Source organism: Poecilia latipinna, unplaced genomic scaffold (genome assembly GCF_001443285.1).
Source record: "Poecilia latipinna isolate Pla-1442-1.1 unplaced genomic scaffold, P_latipinna-1.0 Scaffold1146, whole genome shotgun sequence".
Lineage (NCBI taxonomy): Eukaryota > Metazoa > Chordata > Actinopteri > Cyprinodontiformes > Poeciliidae > Poecilia > Poecilia latipinna.
The window spans coordinates 105,595-128,959 of NW_015113762.1; the positions used below are offsets into that span (position 1 = coordinate 105,595).

General features: G+C 37.4%; 2 protein-coding genes and 1 long non-coding RNA gene across 4 annotated transcripts; all 3 read left to right on the top strand.

Annotated features, from left to right (window-relative positions):
* The first annotated feature begins 634 nt into the window (after nt 1–634).
* LOC106960008 (B-cell receptor CD22-like) lies at nt 635–6,090 on the top strand. Its single transcript, XM_015052913.1, has 11 exons — nt 635–684; nt 977–1,031; nt 1,310–1,440; nt 2,048–2,144; nt 2,303–2,686; nt 3,635–3,937; nt 4,007–4,261; nt 4,365–4,400; nt 4,559–4,643; nt 5,727–5,770; nt 5,899–6,090. The coding sequence occupies exons 4-11, from the start codon at nt 2,051–2,053 to the stop codon at nt 5,967–5,969; spliced, it is 1,272 nt and encodes a 423-aa protein (XP_014908399.1). The 5' UTR covers nt 635–684; nt 977–1,031; nt 1,310–1,440; nt 2,048–2,050; the 3' UTR covers nt 5,970–6,090.
* A 1,820-nt stretch (nt 6,091–7,910) lies between these two features.
* On the top strand, nt 7,911–8,687 carry LOC106960009 (uncharacterized). The gene is made up of 2 exons (XR_001427479.1): nt 7,911–8,289; nt 8,381–8,687. It is a non-coding gene; the product is annotated as an uncharacterized LOC106960009 (long non-coding RNA).
* Nucleotides 8,688–10,139: 1,452 nt separating this feature from the next.
* Nucleotides 10,140–22,949, top strand: tm9sf3 (transmembrane 9 superfamily member 3). 2 transcript variants are annotated; one of them, XM_015052918.1, is made up of 15 exons: nt 10,140–10,228; nt 12,713–12,908; nt 13,016–13,138; nt 15,271–15,431; nt 16,929–17,006; nt 17,685–17,816; nt 17,918–18,084; nt 18,640–18,734; nt 18,807–18,937; nt 19,706–19,845; nt 20,655–20,723; nt 20,808–20,954; nt 21,463–21,546; nt 21,642–21,718; nt 22,704–22,949. In XM_015052918.1, the coding sequence occupies exons 2-15, from the start codon at nt 12,743–12,745 to the stop codon at nt 22,769–22,771; spliced, it is 1,638 nt and encodes a 545-aa protein (XP_014908404.1). In that variant the 5' UTR covers nt 10,140–10,228; nt 12,713–12,742; the 3' UTR covers nt 22,772–22,949. The 2 variants fall into 2 exon arrangements, with proteins under 2 accessions (XP_014908404.1, XP_014908403.1); XM_015052917.1 differs by having other exon boundaries at nt 10,162–10,384.
* The last annotated feature ends 416 nt before the right edge of the window (nt 22,950–23,365 follow it).

The following is a 23,365-nucleotide window of genomic DNA, read 5'->3' on the forward strand; positions in this document are numbered from 1 at the left end:
AAAAAAAAAAGACCTGTGGTCAAATTTGTTTCCTAAATTCTGATGTTTTAAAATGTATAAAATGAACTTTAATACTGTGAAAAGCTCATATCTACTGAGGCCCAGCAACAATTATTTTAAGATGCAAAAATGAGACAGTTAAAAAACATACGGTGACATTCTGGGACTTGAGCTGCACCATTTTCGACATTTGAAACCCAAAAAGTTGAAAATATTTGCTTTTTGAAACTCATAAATTTCCTTTTTTTTCTAGATAATTTAGGAGGCTAATGTAAAAATGTTCATAATTATTTGGCGGATATTTACTTCCTTTTTTAAATCCTTAATAGATGACATGTCATACACTTGTCATCTTTTGCAACAGCTGGAAATGAAACTGCACATTGTAAAAGAAGAAGAAGAAGAAGAAGAAGCTGTATAAATGTTCTATATGTTTTATTATTGCATCCTGTTTATTTTGCAATTTTGACAAGTCCAGGAGTGGAAAGTGTAACTGGGTTTTATTTCAACATTATTATAGAAGTGGAGTTTGTCCAAATTGGTTCAAATTAATTTTGGTTCGTTAAAAAGCTATTTTCTCCTGACATTTATGGTTATGTTATGTTTTGCTCAAGATTGCTGGTTACCATTAGCAACCACCAACTGTCAGCTCGTCCCCCTTTTCTGTTGCCATCTCCAGCTGTGGTATGTATTAGGACCAGCTCTGTGTTTTCCTTACAAATATTACATTTTAACATATATTTTAGACAGATTTAATTAGATACAGGGCTTCATTTTTAGTTTTGCCATGTTTGCCATAATTAACAGTTTGGAAACTGTTAATTATGGAACAGTTTTTAACTGTTTCCATAATTAATGTTGTGGATTTTAAGTTGTGTTTAATTTTACGCCCGCTACCTGCTAACTGTTCATTTAACCATTGACCTGCAGTAGGAACTGTCTGGGGTTATTGATTGTATTTCTATTTATTGTGTAGGGGCAGAAGCTGCTGGACTGACCTTAACCACCAATTTCACTTTTTCTCTTGTTAGGTATGTTTTAATTTTTGATGCAAATAATGTTTAAGTTACAATTTGTGTGATGGTCTTTGACTGTTAGATGTGTGTAATATGTGTGATTATATTTCCTGTACAAAAAAAGATATATAGTAATTCATGTTTATGTTAAAGATAAGATTAGTTATGTGGATTAATGATTTACATTTATGTCAAATACATTACGATCACATTCAGTTGTGTTTCTGTTTGTAACTCCGGGGCAGAAGCTGCTGAACTGATGCTAACCACCCATTTTAATTTTCTCTTGTCAGAATAAATACTGTGAGCCGTAATGTTGTGAAGTCAGTCTGCTGGATGGGAGACACAAACTCAAGGTCCGACAGAACAATGACTTCCTGATTTGAACAAACCAGGCAGGAAGTGAAGCTCTTTAACAAGAGTAGTTGTGAGTTTGGTTTGCTGATGAGCAGATGAAGATCATAGCCTTGTAAGACTAATTATTATTCTACTAAGTTTGTTAATTTATTGTTTAATGCCAGAACTTTTATGTTTTTATTTTTATTTTTCAATATGTTTTAGTTAGGAAATTTAAATGTGACATTTATCTATGATGGTCTATTAGCGCCGTTGTAGGTACAAGAAAAAAGTGAATTTTCTTCCAAAAAAAAATCTAAAACAATGTTTTTTAAAAAAAATAAAAATAAGTAATTAATAATCATTTCTGGGTTTGAAATGTCAAAGAAATTTTACCAAAAAACCTCAAATTTGTAGATTGATCTCAAAAACTTTCTGGTGAAAATAATGGTTTAAAAAGTTGAAATCTTTTCAAACAAAATTTCCAAAAGTCAAATGTTTTTGACTTTTGAAACTCAGAAATTTCCAAAATTTTCCTAAAAATTTTCTGAGATTAATCTCAGTTGTGGTGGAAATTTACTCCTGTTTTTGGCCCGAGGACTCTGCTGTATCTCGCTGATGTAATTTGACATTTTAATTAATTATCGGCCGTTATTTAAGCTGAACTCTAACTTTTCCTTCATCTCGTCTCTGGGCTGATGGAGGGTCGTAGATGTGTGATGGCCGCCCTGTCTGACGACATGCTGACAGTGCTGACAGTCAACTTGTTACTGAGTGTCTCCTTTCTTTCAGGTGAGCTGTTTGTTTTTTCACATTGAACTAAAGCCTCAAGTAATGGATCCTGTTCTTCTTTAAAGAGTCTTCAGCTCTGATGGAGTTTGTGGATCGGGAAGTTTTTCTTCAGGCGCATTTTGCTCCACGTTGTCCTCATATTTACGTCGCTTTTACAGGAAGACCGACTGGATGTGAAGAGGACAAAGGCTTCATCTTTACTGCACCGAGAGAGATCGAGGCACTGAGTGGAGCCTGTTTGCAAATCCCTTGTAGCTTTACAGTGAAACCACAGCACAAGTTCAATCCTCGGAGAAAAACATTTGGAGTTTGGTTAAAACCTGGAGCCCCGATTCTCAACAGTCCGAAAAACGTGGTTTACAACAGCAGTCAGCTGAAAAACAGATATGACATGAACATTACTGGAAACCTGCGGGAGAAGAACTGCACCACTGTGTTTTCTAAGATAAACTCAGAGCAAGAGGACAAATACTACTTCAGGATTGAGAACGGCCCGTTCAAAATAAGCGCTCTTTGTAAGCCGGTGAACGTAAACATTAGAGGTGAGACCATTTTGTTTAATTATGAAGCATTTTTGGTGTAAACCAACGAACTCCATTACTAAGTCTTAAGGAGTTTCCATTACAAATATGCGCAAAATTTGGTCAATATTCTGCAGTGTTTTTATTGAACAAGAAATTGCATTTAAATCAAACGTGAATAAGTTTGTTCGCGCGATATTTCATTAAAAATCTTGCCGCGCCATCATCTTCTGCGGCTGGTGCCGCGGCAACAATGTTGATCATGTGGTGCGAAAAAACTGCTTCCACTGCAGTTTTGTGAAATTACAACTTCGTATTAGAGCTATTGTAGAAGGAAATACATTTCCACCACAAAACATTTTCAGATTAATATCAAACTTGGACATTTCTTTTGATTTTTGAAAATTAAAACTCTTTGACTTTTTAAAATTTTCTGAGTTTCGTAATTTAAAAAAAGGAGTCGCCTTTTGAAACTCAGAAATGTACACGTTTCTTCAGGAAGATGTTTGAGATTAATTTAAAAAGTTCTGAGTTTTTTGACTGAAATTTACTTCTTTTCTTTCTGCCTATAACAGCCCTTATACACCATTGTATGAACTAAACAAATTTTGATATGGTCAAACAATCCACCTCATCTTAGCCCAAAAGCTTTTTATCGAAAAATGAGAGTTTATTTATTTTAAATTGTTGTGTTTCCATTAAGCACATTTATTTTCAAAATGTTAAATTGTGCAGTTATATGCTCAACATATATAATGAAAAGTTAAACATCTGCTGTAGGATCATTAACAGGATCAGAGTCCAGAGTTAAAGGCAGCAATTTGTCAACACAAACTGAACATTTTACCCACTTAATTTTTAAATGTGTTCTTCATTTTTCATCATCCTCCATCTTTTTATGCTCCACATGTCGAGTAAATCTGCTGTATCTCACTTTGTGAAATGTGTGTGTGTGATGTGAAAGCACAGATTCTGCTTGGAGACCCAGGATTGAAATCTCAGGTGACTTGAAGGAGATGAACTCTGTCATTATAACGTGCTCAGCTCTCACTCCCTGTCCACAATCGCCTCCTGAACTCACCTGGAACCTGGAACCAGACCACCGCAGACTGACGGAGAAGAACATGGACAGAACGTTTACAGATAAAATCCAGAAGAACATCACACTGTCAGACACACATGATGGATTCAACATCACCTGCTTCGTCAGATATCCTGTGGATGGAGGAAAATACAAGGTCGCAAAGGCAGACGTGACCCTCAGTGTTTCCTGTAAGTGACCCGGTCAGAACATCAGCTGGTTCTCATCAGTAAACTGAACGTGTGTCACATTTTCCACAGATGCTCCCAAAAACACTTCAGCTTCCATCAGTTTGTCAGAAGATGGTTGGGCGAACCTGACGTGTTCCAGCACAGCCAATCCTCCCGTCAGCTTCTTCACTTGGTTCAGGAACAGCACAAATGGAACCATGGAAGTAGCCGACGGAGACATATATGGACTCAATATCACCAAGGAGGGGATTTATTACTGTGTGGCCACCAACGATCTTGGTAATCAGACATCTCCAGAGGTTCATCTGGCTGGTCAACGAAAAGGTAATCGGAGAAACATGGAAGGTGGTTAGTGTGCCTGAATACTGCAGTAAAAGCAGATATAAACAGTCTGATTGATTCAGCCTTTGTTTGTTTTTCCTCTCAGGGAACATTCAGGATGAGGGACCTTATGAAAGAAGAGGTACTCTGCTATTTCACTGAAGAATTTTCTGTTCCCTCAATTTTTTTAGTCATGCTCTACTTTGTTTTATAAGTTTGTGGCTATAAAGTGATGGCTATGAAATATATGAACTCTAAAAATATATTGCATGTCTTTTTTTCCACATCTTATATTCCCAGTAATCGTGAGTACTCCAGTTAAGACTTCACTTGTGTCAGCATTATTCGTTATTTTGGTTGGCTCCTTCATCAAAATCCTCATGTGGTGAGTATGAGAATGTGAGTTTGTGTATCCATAAACTATTCCCAGCACTGCAATTAATCTCTTTCCTAAAAACTCTGCACACAAATACAACATTATTAACATTATTGTTTGTTTTATACTAAAACAAACAAAAAACCCACCTTGCCCACCCCTCATCTATTTCCCCCCCTTAATCAACATTTCAAAATCCAATAAAAACTATTGAGAGGACCCAGGAATAGATTAAAAAAATTCACACCTTGAAAATAACTGCAGCAAAGTGGGACTGAATCAGCATTTGCTCCCCACCAGTTTTATAGTAAGATGTCAGGCATAGCTGGCATTTTCGCACAATTCAGCCATATGTGTCCAAAACTGTGTCGGTTGGATTTTTTTTCCTGGTCAAATTAAAATGCTGATTTATATTGTAGGAATACTGACGCATGTCACAGAGCCTTTTTGTTTACCCTGGGTGTCATCAAAATGTATCGTTCTCCATTTTGTAATCACAAGAATGAATAAAAAACTAGCTCAATCCTTTATTGGAAGAAAGAAGAAAACTGACTTCTTACTTGGAAGCAGAGAAAGTAAAGGCTGGGTCCTGTCTGCTTCCTCAAGGCTGTAAGAATATATAGATAATATAAAACAACAAATTATTTCCAACTGTTGCTTCTGTAAACATCCTGCCCTGTTTAGATTGTCCTAAAATCAGAAACATTTGTGCATAAATCCTGTTTTACCTGCTTTTGGAGATGGCGACCAATGAGCGCCATCTGGTGGTCGTGCTATTAAGCAAAGGCTGTGAATACTTTAAATGTGATTAATTAGTATTTTCTTCGGCATTGTCACAATGGCAAACGTGTGTGTAGAATTTTGAGGTAAGAGATTCATGTAATACCATTTGCAGAGAAAGAAAAGAATGGATTGCTGTAAATACTTTCTAGATGTAGTACTTGAACTTTTTAAGTGTAAAAATATTTTTGTAGTTTGGGCTCCAAAAACGTCTGTAGCCCACTGAGCCTCTCACTCCTAATGCAGGAGCTGGTTCTTGTCTCCTATCATAAACTGCAACAATTATTCTGACCACTCTAAAATTTCTTCCAGGTTTCTTAAGGTCGTACATCTATCTCCAGAAAGGCCCCAAAACGGTGTGGTACTATGCAGTTATCATTATAGACAATATTCATGAACAAATAATTCATCAATATGCTCTTTAAGTCACCAGTTAGTATCCATGAGTATTTTATATTTTTGTTTTCCCTTCTAATTTCCCACATACTCACACCACTAAGGACAACGGTCTCAAAATGCGAGTCAGAAGAAGTGATGTTCGATATGAGGATCTAAACTCCTGGATAAAACCGACCTCCATGCGTAGCAGCAGGCAGTCACAGGACACGACCTACACACAATCAGTCTCCAGGTCAAAACGCAGCTGAGCAAGTGAATAAACATTGGCCTCTCTGACTGTCGGGTGTTTGCTTCATATGAGAGAACCTGAAAAATCCATTTAGTGGGATTTTATTGCTAATTGTTAAATTATTGGAAGCTCCAAGCTATCGCAACCAAAAAAATTTGCATTTCTTTGCAATACTAATAGCTGTTTTGGATCTTTATGCCTAAAACATTTGAGTTTGCTGTATAGTAACCATGGAATTTAAAGGAAGATCTTTGTAAAACAATCTGGATGTCTTCTTTTAAATTTTGATTGATACAGATTTAAACCCATGTCTGATGACGACAAAACAACATGATGCTAAGACCTAAGAGTATGTGGGTGGAGCCAGAGGGAAAATGTCAATTCCTCACCGTTTCCATCCATCCATCCATCCATCCATCCATCCATTTTCTGTACACCGTTGTCCCTACTGGGGTCGAGGGTTGCTGGTGCCTCCAGCTAACGTTCCAGGCGAGAGGCGGGGTCACCCTGGACAGGTCGCCAGTCTGTTGCAGGTTTGCATACGGTTGGCTCTAAATCGCATGTCATCAGATTTGCACCAAACTGGATATGAATGACCACTGATGATACTGACACTGACTCCAGTGCTGCTTAAATTACACCTGGACACAGCATTGGGCCTGCACCAGATTGTGTTGTGATTAATCAGGGAGCAAAATATAGGAGCTGCTTGTTTTAAGTCAATATTGATGAAAAATTTCTTATTTCATTGGCTGATTATTTAAGTTATAAGGGGGGGAAATGTTTTATTAGTAAAATAATCTGTCAAAGGAACAAGAACTTTTTTCAAGTTTCTTTATATTGATGAGTTGTTAAAGTTCCTCCGTGTGCAGATGACAATGCAGATCAGTGGCCGCCCTGTGATTGGACAGATCAGTGGCCGCCCTGTGATTGGACAGATCAGTGGCCGCCCTGTGATTGGACAGATCAGTGTCTGTCCTGTGATTGGACAGATCAGTGTCCGTCCTGTGATTGGACAGATTGGTGTCTGTCCTGTGATTGGACAGATCGGTGTCTGTCCTGTGATTGGTGGCTTTCTTTCCAGCAGGAAGTTGTGAACAGAGTTTAAAAGCTGCTCCAGGACTGCAGACATTCACAGGAAGCTGGAACAGCAACGGTTCTGCTGAAGGTTCTGCTGGGTGAGTTGGACACGCTGGACACACTGGAGACACTTCCACTGGTTCCAGGCAGGATGCTCCTTTCTGTGACTCTCAAACTTCCCTCTGATTCTGTTTCAGACTGAAACTTCTTTGCATATAAACTGTGATGACAGGAAGCGTCTTTTTCATGTTCGGATTAAGGGGAGCAATTCCAACGTCCCTGTGTGGAGGATCTCTGATCCACCCTGAGTGGGTCCTGACTGCAGGAAGGAAACATGATGGCAGTTTTATCTGCAGATGATCTTGTTCTCTGTGTGTTCATGATAATCTTACCTTTCTGCAGGATTAATGTAGCAATGTTTAAAGTTCATCCATGGAGAGCTAAACAGTAGAACCAGGTAATCTGATACAATCCTGTGATTTATACGGACCAGGGCCAGGAGCATGACATCATGCTGAAGCTTCGGAGGCCAATAACAGACGTCCCACCTTCTCGGCTACCAAGTTGTAATAATCGTCTTAAAATGTAAGTCTGTCTCTGAAAAACATGACTTCAGGTTTTCTGTCTCCAGTCCTGCTGCCTCTGCTTCAGCACACCTGAGTCAGGTAATCAGGCCACCAGCAGAAACGGAACCCATTTAGCTCAGATATGTTGGACCAGTGACACACGTAAAGGACGTAGGACACCGTCACTGAGGACTGGAGGTGGATACTCCTGTGACACTCCATGGATTTATTTTTTGTTCTTTCATTGTTCTCCATCACAATTCATTTTCTACATTATTATCTTGTATTTTTACATTTTATTCTTGTGTTTTAGAGACTGTGCAGTTCAGCTGGCAGGAGAGGCAGCGACGACAACCAACCCCAGTTATGAGCAACGTGAGAGAAATATTGAAGTTATGACAGTAAAATCTTTGTTTCCATCTCTACAGACAAGGTCGAGTGAAGAACAGGTTTATGATTCTCATGTTTGTCTACAGTACCCTAAGCTCCTATTCCAACACATCTTCAGGGTGTCAACATGAATGTTGTTTAGGATACCCACTTGGACCCGACATGTGGCAGTGCATTCCTTACTGAAGCACCAGACAAGAACGTACGTCATGTAAGTTTGTTTCATCAATATCTCTCTGCAGTGATTAGAACCTTTCTGTTTTACAACATAAATAAATATATTGATATAAATTTTTCTACAGAGCGATTCAGCAGTGGTGTTCAATGGCATGATTTATAGTGTGATTGCTGAATGTGGAACATGCTTTGCATTTATGAATGTGTGTCAATACATAGATTGGATAAAACTAACAACTGGGCTTAAATATAAACTATCATGAAATAAAATTCTCATCAGATTTCCTCTCAGATGTAATTTTATAGTTGTATCTTCATCAGTTTGTAGTTTGAAGAATTAGGATAAATTAATAGTTTGTTTTTTTTCTCACCTGACCTTGACCTCCCTAATGGAACTTTCTCTGCCTCAGAAATGAAAAATAAATGAATGAAAAAGAAACATTTCCTGTCTGATCGTCTTTACATTCATGGTTTAGTTTGTTCAGTTGATATTTTCCCTGAACTGAGTCTAAAAACGTGACACGAGTTTTAAATCGCATGAAGAGAAACGCTAGCAGTAATTTATTTATTCAGTTTTTGTCTTTATTTTACATCAGAAACAAACATGCAGCATCTAAACTCTGCAGCTCTGGAGTTACTGTTCCTGATTTAGTTCTAGTGAACTCTAACTCCAAGACCAAAGAGCTATACTCAAAAATAATGAAAAAGAAGTCGCATAATACAACAATCAAATAATGAAATCCTAATAATTAAAAAGAAAAACAACTAATTTTTAATAAAGATGCAAAGGAAATAAAAAGTTCAATAATTAAAAACAATCTGAAATGAGAGAGAAATTTTAAGAAAATATTTTAAAACGTGTCTAATTAATGGTAGCTTCTGTTTACCACAAATTTAACATAAAAATGATATAAAATTTCCTCTTTTGCAGTTAAACAAAGTATCATTGTTAATATTAATTGTTTTAAGGTATTTTTTTTAATGTACCCCTTTTTAACTTTGAGCCCCTGCCCCTCCAAAGGTCTCTGCACGGCCCTGGTGTATATAAATTATTCCAATGCTATAACTCCTAAGCTTCCACTTCAGTTCTGTCACTTAAATAATGTTATCCAATGTATTTAATGTTGACACAAACCCAGTGTTTGTGAACATGACAATAGCAGTATAGCTTACCTACCTGTCTGTGTTCTACTAAAGCTCTACATTAGTTATATTATTAAACCATGAGTCTAAATTGAGGCCTACTCAAAACAACCAAAAATCAATCTAATATTTCAACACTAGCTAAGATTAAACATAATTAAAACCAGCATAATTAATATTTCCAACAAACCCCAGCCAATTCCTGAACAGATGTTTCAAACAGATAAATGAAAATTCTCATAATTAGTTCTATTCTGAGAAAAAAAAAAAATAATTTTGAGATTATTTTTTAGATTAATTTAATTTTGAAATTAAAGTTAGAATTCTGACTTTAATCTCAAGATTCAGACTTTAATCTCAGGTTTTTAACCTTAATCTCAGAATGATTACTTTCTTCCTCAATATTCTGACTTTAATACCAACATTCTGTGATTAAAGTCAGAATAAAATTATTTTCAATGGCCCTAATCCTCTTCCGTACTTTTAGGTATACTCCATAAATATGCCAATTTAAGAATAGCAAACAGGGTGCCAGCTTTAGGCCATTGAGAACAATTTAAAAGTGTTATTTTATGATAAAACCCCGCACCGTCCACGCGTGGTCGGGTCGTCAAAGGTGAAGCTCTGGTCTTGGCAGTCGGGATGACGTGGCTGAAGCCTGCGGAAGATGCGCCGACAGAGTTCCTCCAACCACCGCTGGAGCCATCGCTTTCTACGCTGATTGGACGCCGAGCACCACGTGACTCCTCTCGACCAATCCAGCGTAGGTTCGGTGAGAGCGTACAGAGAGCATCCCTGAAAACTGCCTCTGTCATACAACCAGGAAGAAGGTGGGATATTAGCCCAGCGTTGCTAACAACCCCAATCTTTCTGCATACTTTCACCAAAAAATAATGGGTTCTTCCCGGTGGAAGTTGGCAGTGGCGGCGTTCCTTGCAGTAGTGGGCTCTTTATTACCTGTTGACGCGGACGAGCATGAGCACACGGTAAGACGACGTTTAAATGAGGCCGACTGAGAAAGAGGGGGGGAGCGTTGAAAAATAATGGACGTTTATGCTGTGGGGAAGCTGCTAGCTGCGGTTCAAGAAACATGATCGCATACATACCAGGGTGTACAACTTTAGTCTGTTGAGTGATAAATCGATACTTGCTGTGCTATTGAACAGATAAGCATTCAGTTAGCCAGCGAACATTCAACCCTTAATCGGCCTAACCGCTCATGCTAACTGTTAGCTTTTCACAACGGCTCCATACTAGCTTTCCTTTAGCACCGGTGGAATGTGTTCTTACAGCACCAAGGGGCTTCCATTAGTCAGTTGAGCAAATTTAAACTACATTTAGCCTTAAAGCAGAAGTAGAACCGTAAATAGGCTAAGCTGGAACACATGGGAAACGTTGAGGCCTGTTGGTATTTACTCTGTTATTCGTTTGATTGCAGTCAGATACTGTCTCGAAGTGTTGAGCAGGTCTTGGATTCATTGATCAGTCTGAATATAAAAAAAAAACCTGGTGTAGGTATGAAAGCAGTCGGATGAGTAGACTAATACAACGTGGAAGTTCACTTCCTTCAACGTAAGCAAACACAGCCACGGCATATCGCTTTCTTGAGTAACACAGGTGTACCTGAATGTGATAACTGGTACATTTTCATTAGTTTGCATTCAAATTTGAATACAATGGGCATCTGTTTTAGAGTCAATACAGAGTAAAAAATATCACGATATTTAAATGAACGTTTTGTATTTCTACTAGAGTAGGGGGGAACCTTAAGTTAATTGACATGTAATAATCCTACTTTGAGTCCAAATGTTATGTTCGTTACTGTAGAATAAGATATTTACATAATTAAAAACGAGTAATTAAAATAAAAAAACATTCTGCTTAGATTCATTTTGAAATGAAACCTTTTTAAACCTTGAAATGAATCTATAAATTATTTTTCCGTTTTGGATGGAATATGAACTTGACCTGGGCTAATATTTGAGAAAAGAGATTCTAGAAAATTTGGGTGGTTTGAAGATTTATTCTCATCTTCAAGTAAATTTAACATAGTTTAGCTATTAACTTTGTCTGTTTTGCTTGTAGGTATTGATAAAAATAAAAATAAATGAATGCTAATTTTTGTGTGTTAAATTTGCATTTGAAAATATTAGCTCTATAACTGTCAACAGCAAATAAAAGGTGTTTATTTTTGGAGGCATCAGCAAGTCACTTTTAATGACATACCAAGTCCTACTTCTGGAAAAATAATAATAAACATTGTTTATCTTTCTTATAGAAAGATAAAGATAAATACATGACATTTATTGTTATCTTGGTACATAATTTAAGCTAAAAAGAACTCACAACATTCAATAGTTTAAGTGCATTCTTATGCAGAATATATGCTCTTTTTATGTTAACATCAGTAAACCAAGGTAGTAATAAAGGGTTAATTAGTTGGGCTATCTGCTTGGATAATGTTGGCAGTCAGTGCAGCCAATTACTTTAGTTTCCACACCATCATTTTTTCCAAACAACCAAATTAACCTTTCCTGTAAGCAAAGGAAAAGTATAGTAGCCTTCTTTCAGCCAGCTGATCTGCAGTGTATGGAGAAACAGATTGTAAGCTTGTTGCAATAAATCAATTAATTGCATGATAAATTAAAACAAACTCAATAATTTACATTTGCATGATTTATCATTTTCTTTCTATCTTTCTACCATAAACTGGATCATAAAAATCTTCAGTCTGGTGTTTGGGTCTCAACTAAACCTTTTTTTGAAGGATAGTTTTGTTTATAGAGACTTCATAATTAATTTTATTTGTTGTTTTATTTATTTTGGATATTTAAAATGTCTTCCAGTTCTAGTGTTAAATGTTCATTACAGTTTATTGACCTTTGAGAATGCGTTCTTGTATTATCATAACCTTTGCATTATATTACTTGAAAATAGTCTCAAAACAACAACATTATTGTTTATTGCAATAACTTCTGGGGCAATTTATTGTTCAGCAAAATTTGTTATTGTGACAGATCTATCAGGTTGGCATCGCAATAAAAAGATTTCACTTTTGTGCAATTTGGAAACACTTTTGAAAACCTCGTCATGCCTTGATGTCAGTAACGGACTGATGCATACTTTACGCTTTAATGGTTTCCCTTTTTTATTTAAACCTCATTATCACAGTCTGCTGAGTTGCCACTGATATGAAACTGTACCTAAAGCTAATCATGGCTCAAGACTGTATATTCAGAAACCTGATGGACTTGCAGAACAGGTGCAGCATTCTTGAACTGCTCTGAATAAATCCCTTTATTTTCCCTTCGTAGTACACAGATAAGGAGGAGGTTGTTTTATGGATGAACACAGTGGGGCCTTACCACAATCGACAGGAGACGTACAAGTATTTCTCTTTGCCCTTTTGCGCGGGTTCCAAGAAGACCATCAGTCATTACCATGAAACCCTCGGAGAGGCTCTGCAGGGGGTGGAGCTGGAGTTCAGTGGCCTGGACATCAAGTTTAAAGGTTTTCTGCTTTGTTTGGCCCAAACGCACGAGTAAAACTGTTAATGTATGTATGTTTCACATTTTTTGGCACCTAATTGAAAATGTTTTTTCCCATTATCTCTGCAGAGGAAGTCATGCAGAACACATACTGTTCAATTGACTTGGACAAACCCAAACAGGATGCCTTTGTTTACGCTATAAAGAACCACTACTGGTATCAGATGTACATCGATGACCTGCCCATCTGGGGTAAGTGACGCTACTTTCAACCTCTGGGGTTTTGGTTGATGCTGAAAAGTTTTGGGATTTTTAAATATTGCTATGTTTTTCCCACCAAAAAGTCAAAGGGATCAACCCAGTTCTGGGAATGAAGCTACATGACTGTGCTGTTTACTCATTCATTACTACTTCATTTACCTTAAAACGGATTTAGGATGCAAATGATCCACAGCAACTTAACGTTAGTGTATTCACCTGTGCAAAAGAGCTTTGATGTCACACAACCTGTACTATTAGAGGGATGTCAAAGGCACTTCTTAGGTCTCTTCCTCTTCACGCTAAACTTGTAGTCACGTTTTTTTTTTTTTTGTTTTGTTTTTCGCAATTGTGGTCACCACTCCTCCGGCTGATTAAACATCCACCCGTCTGCATGCGGATGTTGCATGCAGTGGGTGAGGCTCTGATATTTACTCGGCTGCATTTAAGGGGTTAAAACGTGATTCATCACTTCTGAGATGCTTAGATATTTAGATCAAACATCTTACATTTATATCCTGAAACATGCCAACAATCCAAACACATGGATTCAGTTGGATTGAAGTTTTAAGATAACTTAATAAAATTCACTTTGGGTTGCACTGAGTCATTGACTTTCCAGCAAGCATGACGGTGAACTGTATGCACAAGCTCAAACACAGCAGATCTCGACTTTATTACTTTATGACCTTGGAGAAACACTTGACAGTGTTATCAATTTTATTGCGTTCAAACCGGGCTATTATGTGGATGGGAAAGACACTGGCTGCTACATTTGATTCTAAATGTTCATTATTTGTAGCATAAAAGTATTTCTTGTACCTTCTTTATGATTCTCTTACTAAAAGCAAACTAACAGTTTCTGCACAGAAGCAGAATTGTTACTTTGCTTCTGAAAGTAGTACAGAAAGTGATACTTTTGCTTCCCAGCATTTTTGTAAATATTTGTGGTGAATTGGTGCAATATAAAAAACTGAATTACTAAAGCTAACATTTTTGGCAATTTTTGTACAAACTGTATACCAGAAAGCAGAATAATAGTAAATAAATATATATGGTGCTCTGTTGCCTTGGAGCAGAAGGTTCTGGTAGGGATGGGCATTTATCCTGTCATTTATCGTGATAAATTTAGATTTTCAATTGCCCCGATAAATTTCAATTTATGTTTAAAATCTCCCAAAACTATCTGTATTGTCAGGGTTGTTTCATGTTTTCTCTATTATTTCAGTAAGACTATCAATAAATGTCAATAAATTTTGAAAAAAAAAAAAAAAAAAATATATATATATATATATATATATATTTTTTTTTTTTATTTTATTTTTCCTGCCTCTGTCTTCATTTTAGTGACATAAATCACACTTTTTTATGTGGCTGGTGTCCTAAAGAAACCTGCAAATGCATCCATTTTCTATCAAGGTATTTGTTTGTGGGGCTAATTGATAGTTTAATAATTTTTTATTGTTATTACAATAGTGCCAATATTGTGATAAAACTTTACCTTTATGTCACCTCTATAAATTAGGTTTCAGTGCATGCATAGTAGTTTGTCCTGTTTCTTTAAGTAAATCATCCCACCTCTCCTATAACAATTATTAAAATAACCCTTTTATTATTTATGTTTACAGATAAGTGCTTAAATATAATATTGAAGTAGAAAATAAACATCCAGATTCACCCTTCAAGTCCAAAGGGAACAGGATGTGTTCCTGTTAAACTCTTCGCTTGGTTTTAATGGAGACTGGAACTTGCAAAATGAAACATTATGAAAACAGAAATGGAATAAATTTGGTTAGCTGCACATGAACAATGCAGGCGAAGAGTTAATCAAATTCTCTTAAATCTATCAAAGTTTAATCAGAGGAAACAGACGAATTCAGAGTTCATTCAGCAGCTTAAATAAAGTCACATAGTTTATAGAGGATATTGATGCATTTATTATAGTTGACCTTCATTATAGATGGACTATAGATAGTTGTGGCAACCCAAGTGACACGCAATGCAACAAGCTTCCCCTTATTTTGGTTTGCACGTCCTGACTAGCAGTGCTGCGTTCAGACTTGAGTCCCTATCAGCACTTTTGCCTCCGTCAGATCAGTGACTCCATCCATCTCGTTTTCTTTAAGGCATCGTCGGCGAGGCGGACGAAAACGGGGAAGAACATTACCTCTGGACGTACAAAAAGCTGGAGATCGGCTACAACGGCAACAGGATCGTTGACGTAAACCTGACGAGCGAAGGCAAAGTGAAGCTCATGCCAAACACCAGAATCGCCATGTCCTATTCTGTGAGTACTGAGAGCTCTTTGTACATAGTATGCAAATGTTAGGCTTCCGTTTTGTGATTTCATTAGACTCTGGGAAATGCAAATACGTTTATTTGTTCTGTGAAATATATTCAGCTTATGAGACGACACCGCACTGAGTTCACCAGAACTGAACTAAGCTATGAATCTCCCCGTTTTTAACAATTGGATTAAAAAGTTCAGATGGTTAGGGTTAGGCAAATGAATGATTAAATTCCAATCTATTAAATGTTTTGACATAATTAAATATACTTGAAATATACTTGCAGTCAGACTAATCATCAGGATACTTGAAGTGAAGATTAGTTTGTCTAACATTTGCCACTTTTAACAACATATATATGTTTTTATGTTATACATTTGAATACAAAGGTGATGACATGGCAAAGCCACTGCCATGAACAAACTGTTGTTTTGCATAAAAAGCAGAACTTCTGATTTTTTTCTCATTGACTGAGTGCATGAATGTGTATTTAAAGACATTATAATGACTTTTTAAAAATATGCAAAAAAAAAAAAAAATGCTATGTGGCAGAGATTTTCAATACAACTTTAAAAAATCCAATCAACTGCAATAAAACATTAACATAAAACACTAAAAGTCTTTTAAATTATTTGAATCAAAATAAATACAAAGTCTTCTACCAGACTTGTAATTGTTTGTTTTTACAAATTTACTTTCGTATTTAAAACAAAACAGTTATTCTTGCCCTAACTCTGTAGATCGCAGAAAAAGTCCAGGAAATGGATGAAGCCTGTTTGCTGTGAATCTAAAATGTTAAGCACTTCCCATCTCTTCTGAGACACAATATTGTTGATCATTTTTTTCACTTATAATTAGAGATATAACATCAGTATCTTCTGATAAACAAAACTGGGCCGATATTAATCCAGCATTTATTTTCATCTTCTTTTTTTTTTTAAATGTGTCAACAGTAGTGAAATATAATATATATATGATATCGGTTATCGACCAGAACAGCAATATTAATACCTATTGACCAAAATTTTCATATCATTAAATCCCTACAAAAAATGTTAAAAGCTTTACATGTTTCCAAGAAAAAATAAGTATAAGAAGCTGACAAGTAACCACTTTTTACAGTTTTAAAAAGTTTTTTAAAATGTTTTACTGATTAGTCTAAAAAAACAGAAATTCACTGTGAATCATTTGCACTTTTTCCTCTTTTGAGAATCCCACAGACTGAGCAGTCCTGATTACATTTTACTGATTGACTTAATAAACTGAACTTGGAAACTTGTTGGGAGACTTAACAAAATGTGCTGCCGGTACATGGAATGCTGATGCCAGTGGTTTTACAAATAAATTATTAAATATGATCAGATTGACAATAATAAAATGTTTGAATCGCTTTCTGATTAGCTGCTAAGGGAAAAGAGGCAGGAAGTGGGGCGTGTCCACGGTTACCGTGGGTTACGGGATTTGACCTCATATCCTGCACGTTTGTTCCCACCCAGGTGAAATGGAAGAAGTCGGATGTGAAGTTTGAGGACAGGTTTGACAAGTACCTGGACCCGTCCTTCTTTCAGCACCGGGTGAGAGAAACGCTCCTCAGGTTTCATGCTGGGATGGATGCTGCTGTTCAGGAAGTGCAAATAAAACTGCTGCTTCTTTTTTTTTAAGGATTTCTCAAAAGCAAAAACGTTTTTTTCCTGCTTTAGAGGAGTTTAAGTTTTTATCTATTCATATGTTCTTCCTCTTCTGTCTCTGTCCTTCTCTTTGCTCATGTTCTGCTTCATCCTGATCCACAGTGTTTGTCATTTCTCCGTTTCATTTCTGTAACTCTCTTTGGGAACTTCAGATGATTCAGACTAAATCCTCCACATTTTCTCAAATCACCCCAGTTTTACAGCAGATTCACTGACTTCCAGTCATTTACAGGTTTTATTTAAAGCTTTGGCATGATTGTTTGTTTTGTTTCTCTTTATACAAAAAACTGGATGATATAAGTCTTAAATCTGCCCCTTTGTTTACTTGCATTATTATGCCATTATGTTACTTGAAAATAGTTTCAAAACAAAAATATTATAGTTTATTGCTGTAACTTCTGGGACAGTTTATAAAATTTGTTATTAGAACAGGCCTACCCAAAGCAAATCAAAGACGTTTCTACTGAACGTCTTGTATAGTGTTTTTCTTGTAGTGTCACTGGGTGTCTGGAGATACAATGAACTATCATTATATTTATTTAACCTTTTTTTTCCTGCCGTTAGATTCACTGGTTCTCCATCTTTAACTCCTTCATGATGGTCATATTCCTGGTGGGTCTGGTGTCCATGATCCTAATGAGAACCCTGAGGAAGGATTACGCCAGATACAGCAAAGAGGAAGAAATGGACGACATGGTGAGCGACCCGCGGGAACTTTGGTTTCATCATGCTGGTTTTAAATGCCTCTTCGTCGCTGAAGCTGCTTCGCTCTGCTTCCTGTCACCGTGTGTCGACAGGACAGGGATCTGGGGGATGAGTACGGCTGGAAGCAGGTGCACGGCGACGTCTTCAGGCCGTCCAGCCATCCGCTCATCTTCTCCTCGCTCATCGGCTCCGGCTGCCAGATCTTCTCTGTCTCCTTCATCGTCATCATCGTTGCGATGGTGGAGGATCTATACACAGAGTGAGTATCTGAATTCTGAGCATTGTGTTGTTTTTACTTTATTTCCATTTTTCATGGTAAATTAAATAAATACTAGAAATGCACCAATCCAAAAGTGAGAAAAATTCTACATTGGGTATCGATGATAAAGCTCCTGGTCCAGTAGGGAAGATCTGTTCAGTCTAATTCTATGCTTGACATGTTGCGTTATTTATTTTACATTATTCCTAACAGCACTTTCTGAGCCATTTGGAAAACGGTTTCCTGCAGTTTATTTTTATGTTTGACCAACATAGTCAACCTATTTGTTCTCTTCATACCATCTTTTTTTTTGTAATTTTGCTTTTTTTTTTCCCAGCCGCTGCAGTTATGTCCCAAAAGTTTCCATTATCGATTGCATTTTATGGGTTTTGCAACCCAGAAACATACTTTTGAAATTTGGCAGAATGTGTTGCTATTTAAAAGGGGTGCTAACAGAAAAAAACAGTCAAAAAACTCCAATACATTTTATGTGGAATAAAACTTCAGCGGAAACGGTCCACCGGTCTGAACTCAAACCTTCTGTGTTTTCTGCAGGAGGGGCTCCATGCTGAGCACAGCCATTTTTGTTTACGCTGCAACCTCCCCTGTCAACGGCTACTTCGGTGGAAGTTTGTATGCAAAACAAGGAGGTAATAAAGCTTCCAAATCATAACCTATTAAAAAGAAAAACCCTTTAAAAAGGTTTGAATCTGTCGCTGCAGGCAGGCGGTGGATCAAGCAGATGTTCATCGGGGCCTTCATGATCCCAGCCATGGTGTGCGGGACGGCCTTCTTCATCAACTTCATCGCCATCTACTACCACGCCTCCAGAGCCATCCCCTTCGGGACCATGGTGAGTCGTTGCTTCACATTGCAACATGCAGAAGGAATCTGAGTCAACAGCTTGCGGTGTCGGCAGTCTGCTGTGACCCGATTAGAGCGGTGAGAATAAAACGCTTGGTGGAAGCAGCAGAAGCAATGAATCTGCTGGACAACCAGGAAACGGATTAAACTAAAGAGTTCAACTGAAATAAACGCATTTCACAGGACGCTTCCTGACTTTGTCAATTCATCAACAACGATGTTCTTAACTAGAAACAGCTGCTTGAAGGCTCGACTTGCTGCTCAGTCAGAGTCAGCATTCACAGCCTCTGTTTCACATTAAACATAAACCTGAATGTATTTTAGAGGAATTTTATGTGTTGGAACAAAAGAAAATGCATGAAACATCATAAATTCAACATAAAAATGTGTCTTTAGCCTCCTTTACTCTGATACCACCAAATGAAATTAAGGTCACATCTCTGACCAATATGCGGCTGGATAACGCTTCATTCTCCATGTATTTATGTTCTTGTGCAGCTGAAGCCTCCATGAAATCACCAGAAACGATTCACACATTCAGTTTGCTCCGTTTACTCTACGTGGTTTTATCCAGTCATAAACTACATTTCATAACGAAGCCTTTTCTGCTGTTTTATTCGAGATCAATGGGGAAAAATACATTTATCGTCACTAATCAGTCCATCTGCTGATCATTTGTGTTGATTGATCCGACAGTCGGGGGGATATGAAAACACAGCAGATGTAAACAGAAATATATTTTCTCTTTCCGCTCCAGGTTGCTGTCTGCTGCATCTGTTTCTTCGTCATTCTGCCTCTGAACCTCGTGGGAACCATTTTGGGGCGAAACCTGTCTGGTCAGCCCAACTTCCCCTGCAGAGTGAACGCCGTGCCGCGGCCGATCCCCGAGAAGAAATGGTGGGTGGATGATTTTACAGCAGGGAGCAGCACATACATTACTGCAAATTAAATGTACAGATGGACAAAACTCAAAAATCTTACCAAGTATTTCTGCCTAGATTTTAGTTTAAATATCTTGTCACACTTGGAATAAAACAAAACTAATTTACAGGTAACTTTTCAGCAAAATATAGGAGCTTGTTTTAAGAAAATAACTCCTCATTATTGAACAGCCACTTGAGAAAAGAAAAAAGTTTTTAAATATTTTCTCATTTGCAAAATGAAAAGATTTTGTTAAGTTTTGACCTAATTAATGCTCTGAATGTTGTATCTCTATCAAATGGCCTTTTTTTAGTCTGTGTTCTGCACAATAGTTATCAATTGATTAATTATTAAATTAGTTGACATTTATTTCAATAATTGATTATTGTTTCAGCCCTAGACTTTATAACCAACAAATCCCTGCTATTGTTTGCACAATCTTTACAGTTGCACATTTGAGTATTTTTGCACAGGATTTTTTCTTTTGCTGTAAATCTGCCCTCACTTATACAGTCTTGTATTGTTATTTTTGTTGTTATATTTTACCTTTTGATTGAATCTGTGTGTTTGCTGCTGAAACACCTGAAGTTGTTTCCGTTCTGTAAGTCTGACCCGCCGACTCTGAGGACAAACTGCTGCTTTTCATGGAAACATCGGCTGTAAAATAGAAAAAAAACGCCAGACTTGTCCTTCTTTAAGTAATAAAACATGTTTAGAAAACATGTTTAGTCTCCCTGAAGGGAAATATAAACGCTCTGATTGTGTTGAATCTCGTCCTGCCTCAGGTTCATGGAGCCGGCTGTCATCGTGTGCCTCGGGGGAATCCTGCCCTTCGGCTCCATTTTCATAGAAATGTAAGTGTTTCCTGAGGAAATGATCCGGTTCTCCGTTAGACGCCGCGCCGCAACGACACGCTCTCTCCTCTCCTCTCCTGTCAGGTACTTCATCTTCACCTCCTTTTGGGCCTACAAAATCTACTACGTGTACGGCTTCATGATGCTGGTCCTGGTGATCCTCTGCATCGTCACGGTGTGCGTCACCATCGTGTGCACATACTTCCTGCTCAACGCCGAGGATTACAGATGGTGAGCGTTTGTTTTAAACACACATCAGGGTTTTATTCTCTAGTTGATGTGTTTATGCTACAGAGGTGGCAGAGTAACCAAAAATGTACAGAGAATCCAGAAATTTTACTCAATAGTAAAAAAGTATTTGGTAAAAAGTCTAATCAACTGATCAAAACATCAACCACTTAAACTTCGTCAGATGGACCAAAATATAAAGTTAAGTGAAAATTTTGGTATTTTAAGGACCAAAATGACAATAATTCATATAAGTAATAAAATCAGGCAAAAAGAAAATGTTTCCAAATTATTTATTTTCAATAAGAGACTTATGAAACTCTAACAAAAACTGCAGGTGTGTGTTTGTGTCTGGTGAATTTTCGGTTAAAACATGAAAATGAAGAAATTTTACTCAAGAGCAGAGCAGAGATACTTCATTATAAAATTACTCGAGTGAAAGTAAAAAGTGCAGCGTAGTAAAAATATTTCCAGAGTAACTCAAGTAAATGTTTGTTTGATGTTTCTCCAGGCAGTGGACGAGCTTCCTCTCTGCTGCATCTACTGCGGTTTATGTTTACATGTACTCCTTTTACTACTACTTCTTCAAAACTAAGTGAGTGATGGCTGTATTTCTAATATTTGATAGAAAACTGAAATGAAATTAAAAGTATGTTCTTTGATTCTAAAATGTTTTCTTGTGCATTTCAGGATGTATGGGTTATTTCAAACGTCCTTCTACTTTGGGTACATGGCCGTGTTCAGCACTGCTCTGGGAATCATGTGTGGTGAGTTTCTGCTCTGATTTAAACACCAAAATGTCACAAACTGAAGAAACATGGGTACTCTGATTTAAAGTTGAGAACATGTAGCTTCTAATTAGGACTTTATCTGCTTCCTTGTTAAATTTCTAAGTGATAAATTACCACCAGCTAAGAGTTATTTCAGAAATCCATTTTTCTGATGGTTAACCAGATAAAAAGTGGCACATTCTGCTGAGTTTATGGTAAAAATACATTAAAAGATGCAAAAAAAACTCATTCCATTTTTTAATTCTCTTTTTAATTAGTACAGTTTCTGGTTATTTTTGTGTTTATCCAACTAATAATTGGATAGCAAAAGGAGCTCAATGGATTTTTTGTGCACAATTTGAACCGGGTGAAGCTAAAACTGCAACATGAGGAGTTTTGGTAAAAACATTTTTACACTCAGATTTTTTTCACCTTAAATGCAAAATGTGTATATTTTTGTACAGTTTTGCTTTAATTATTGCTCTGATTGTATTTTATTTTTTCAAAACTGTTTTCAGTTGGTGCACTCTGGTTAGCAATTTATTACTAAATTAGTTGATTTCAATAATCGATTCATTGAAATTAATCAGATTGTTTCAGCCTTAGTTGCTGCACAACTGTTTTTGAAATGGTAAATTTTTCTCATGAGTAAGGAAAATCTCAAGAAGCGTGCATTTAGCCAGCTGACCAGCAGTATGCAGCAACAAGTGGGGGAGGGTCGTCACTGTTTTAGTCTGTACTCCATACATTCAGAACAAACTCTTCTTCTGCTCGTTTGATTTTGGCCCTCAAACGTTTTAAATATCTCTGCCTAATGCCTCCTCAGACATACTCCACACAACCCCTGTTTCAAAAAGTGTTTGTCAATCAGGTGCTTTTTTTTTTTTTTTTTTGCCTTCTGGGCTCTCCGGTCCGACTGCTGCTCAGACATTTCCTAGAGCTCCTCTGCAGAACTGACCCGCTTCATTCAATCTGTTTCCAGGCGCCGTCGGCTACATGGGAACAAGTGCCTTCGTGAGGAAGATCTACACAAACGTGAAAATCGACTAAGCAGCGTAGCAGCAACACGGGGATTTGACTGATCCACCTTCGTGTTCTGGAAGACGGCAGGCACAAGTCATTTATTCCTTTCCCTCTTGCAGAGAGATTGTGAGGATCTCACTTTGTTCAACATTGTTTTTTTTTTTTTTTTTTTTTTTCTGAATAAATTTCAACACCGTGACTTTAAGAGAGAGAAGTCTGGAGGAGATGTATTTTTTAATCAGTTGCTTTAGGAAAAGGTTGGGGGGGTTGAATGTTTAAAGCCGACTTTTCTCTCGTTTCCCCCCGAGCCAGTCCCAAACGAGACGACACGTTGACGGAGTAGCGTAGCTCTCTTCAGTGAAGAGGCCGGAGCGTTCGGAAAGCCTTGGTTCTGTTGCGTCGGATTATACGGGAGCCGGGTTCGTTTCTATTTTGTATTCCTGGAAGTCACTCGAAGTGTCGTCGTCTCTCCGCCGTACCGTAGTTTGTTCTTTTACTTTCACTGAAAACAACAAAAACGCGCCGCCACCCTCCGTTTGGTGGCTTAATTCTCCAGAAGCAGTCCATCCAGTCGGTGAGGTTCTGACCAGCTGTCGGGTTTCTGAACTGGACAGGAACGGA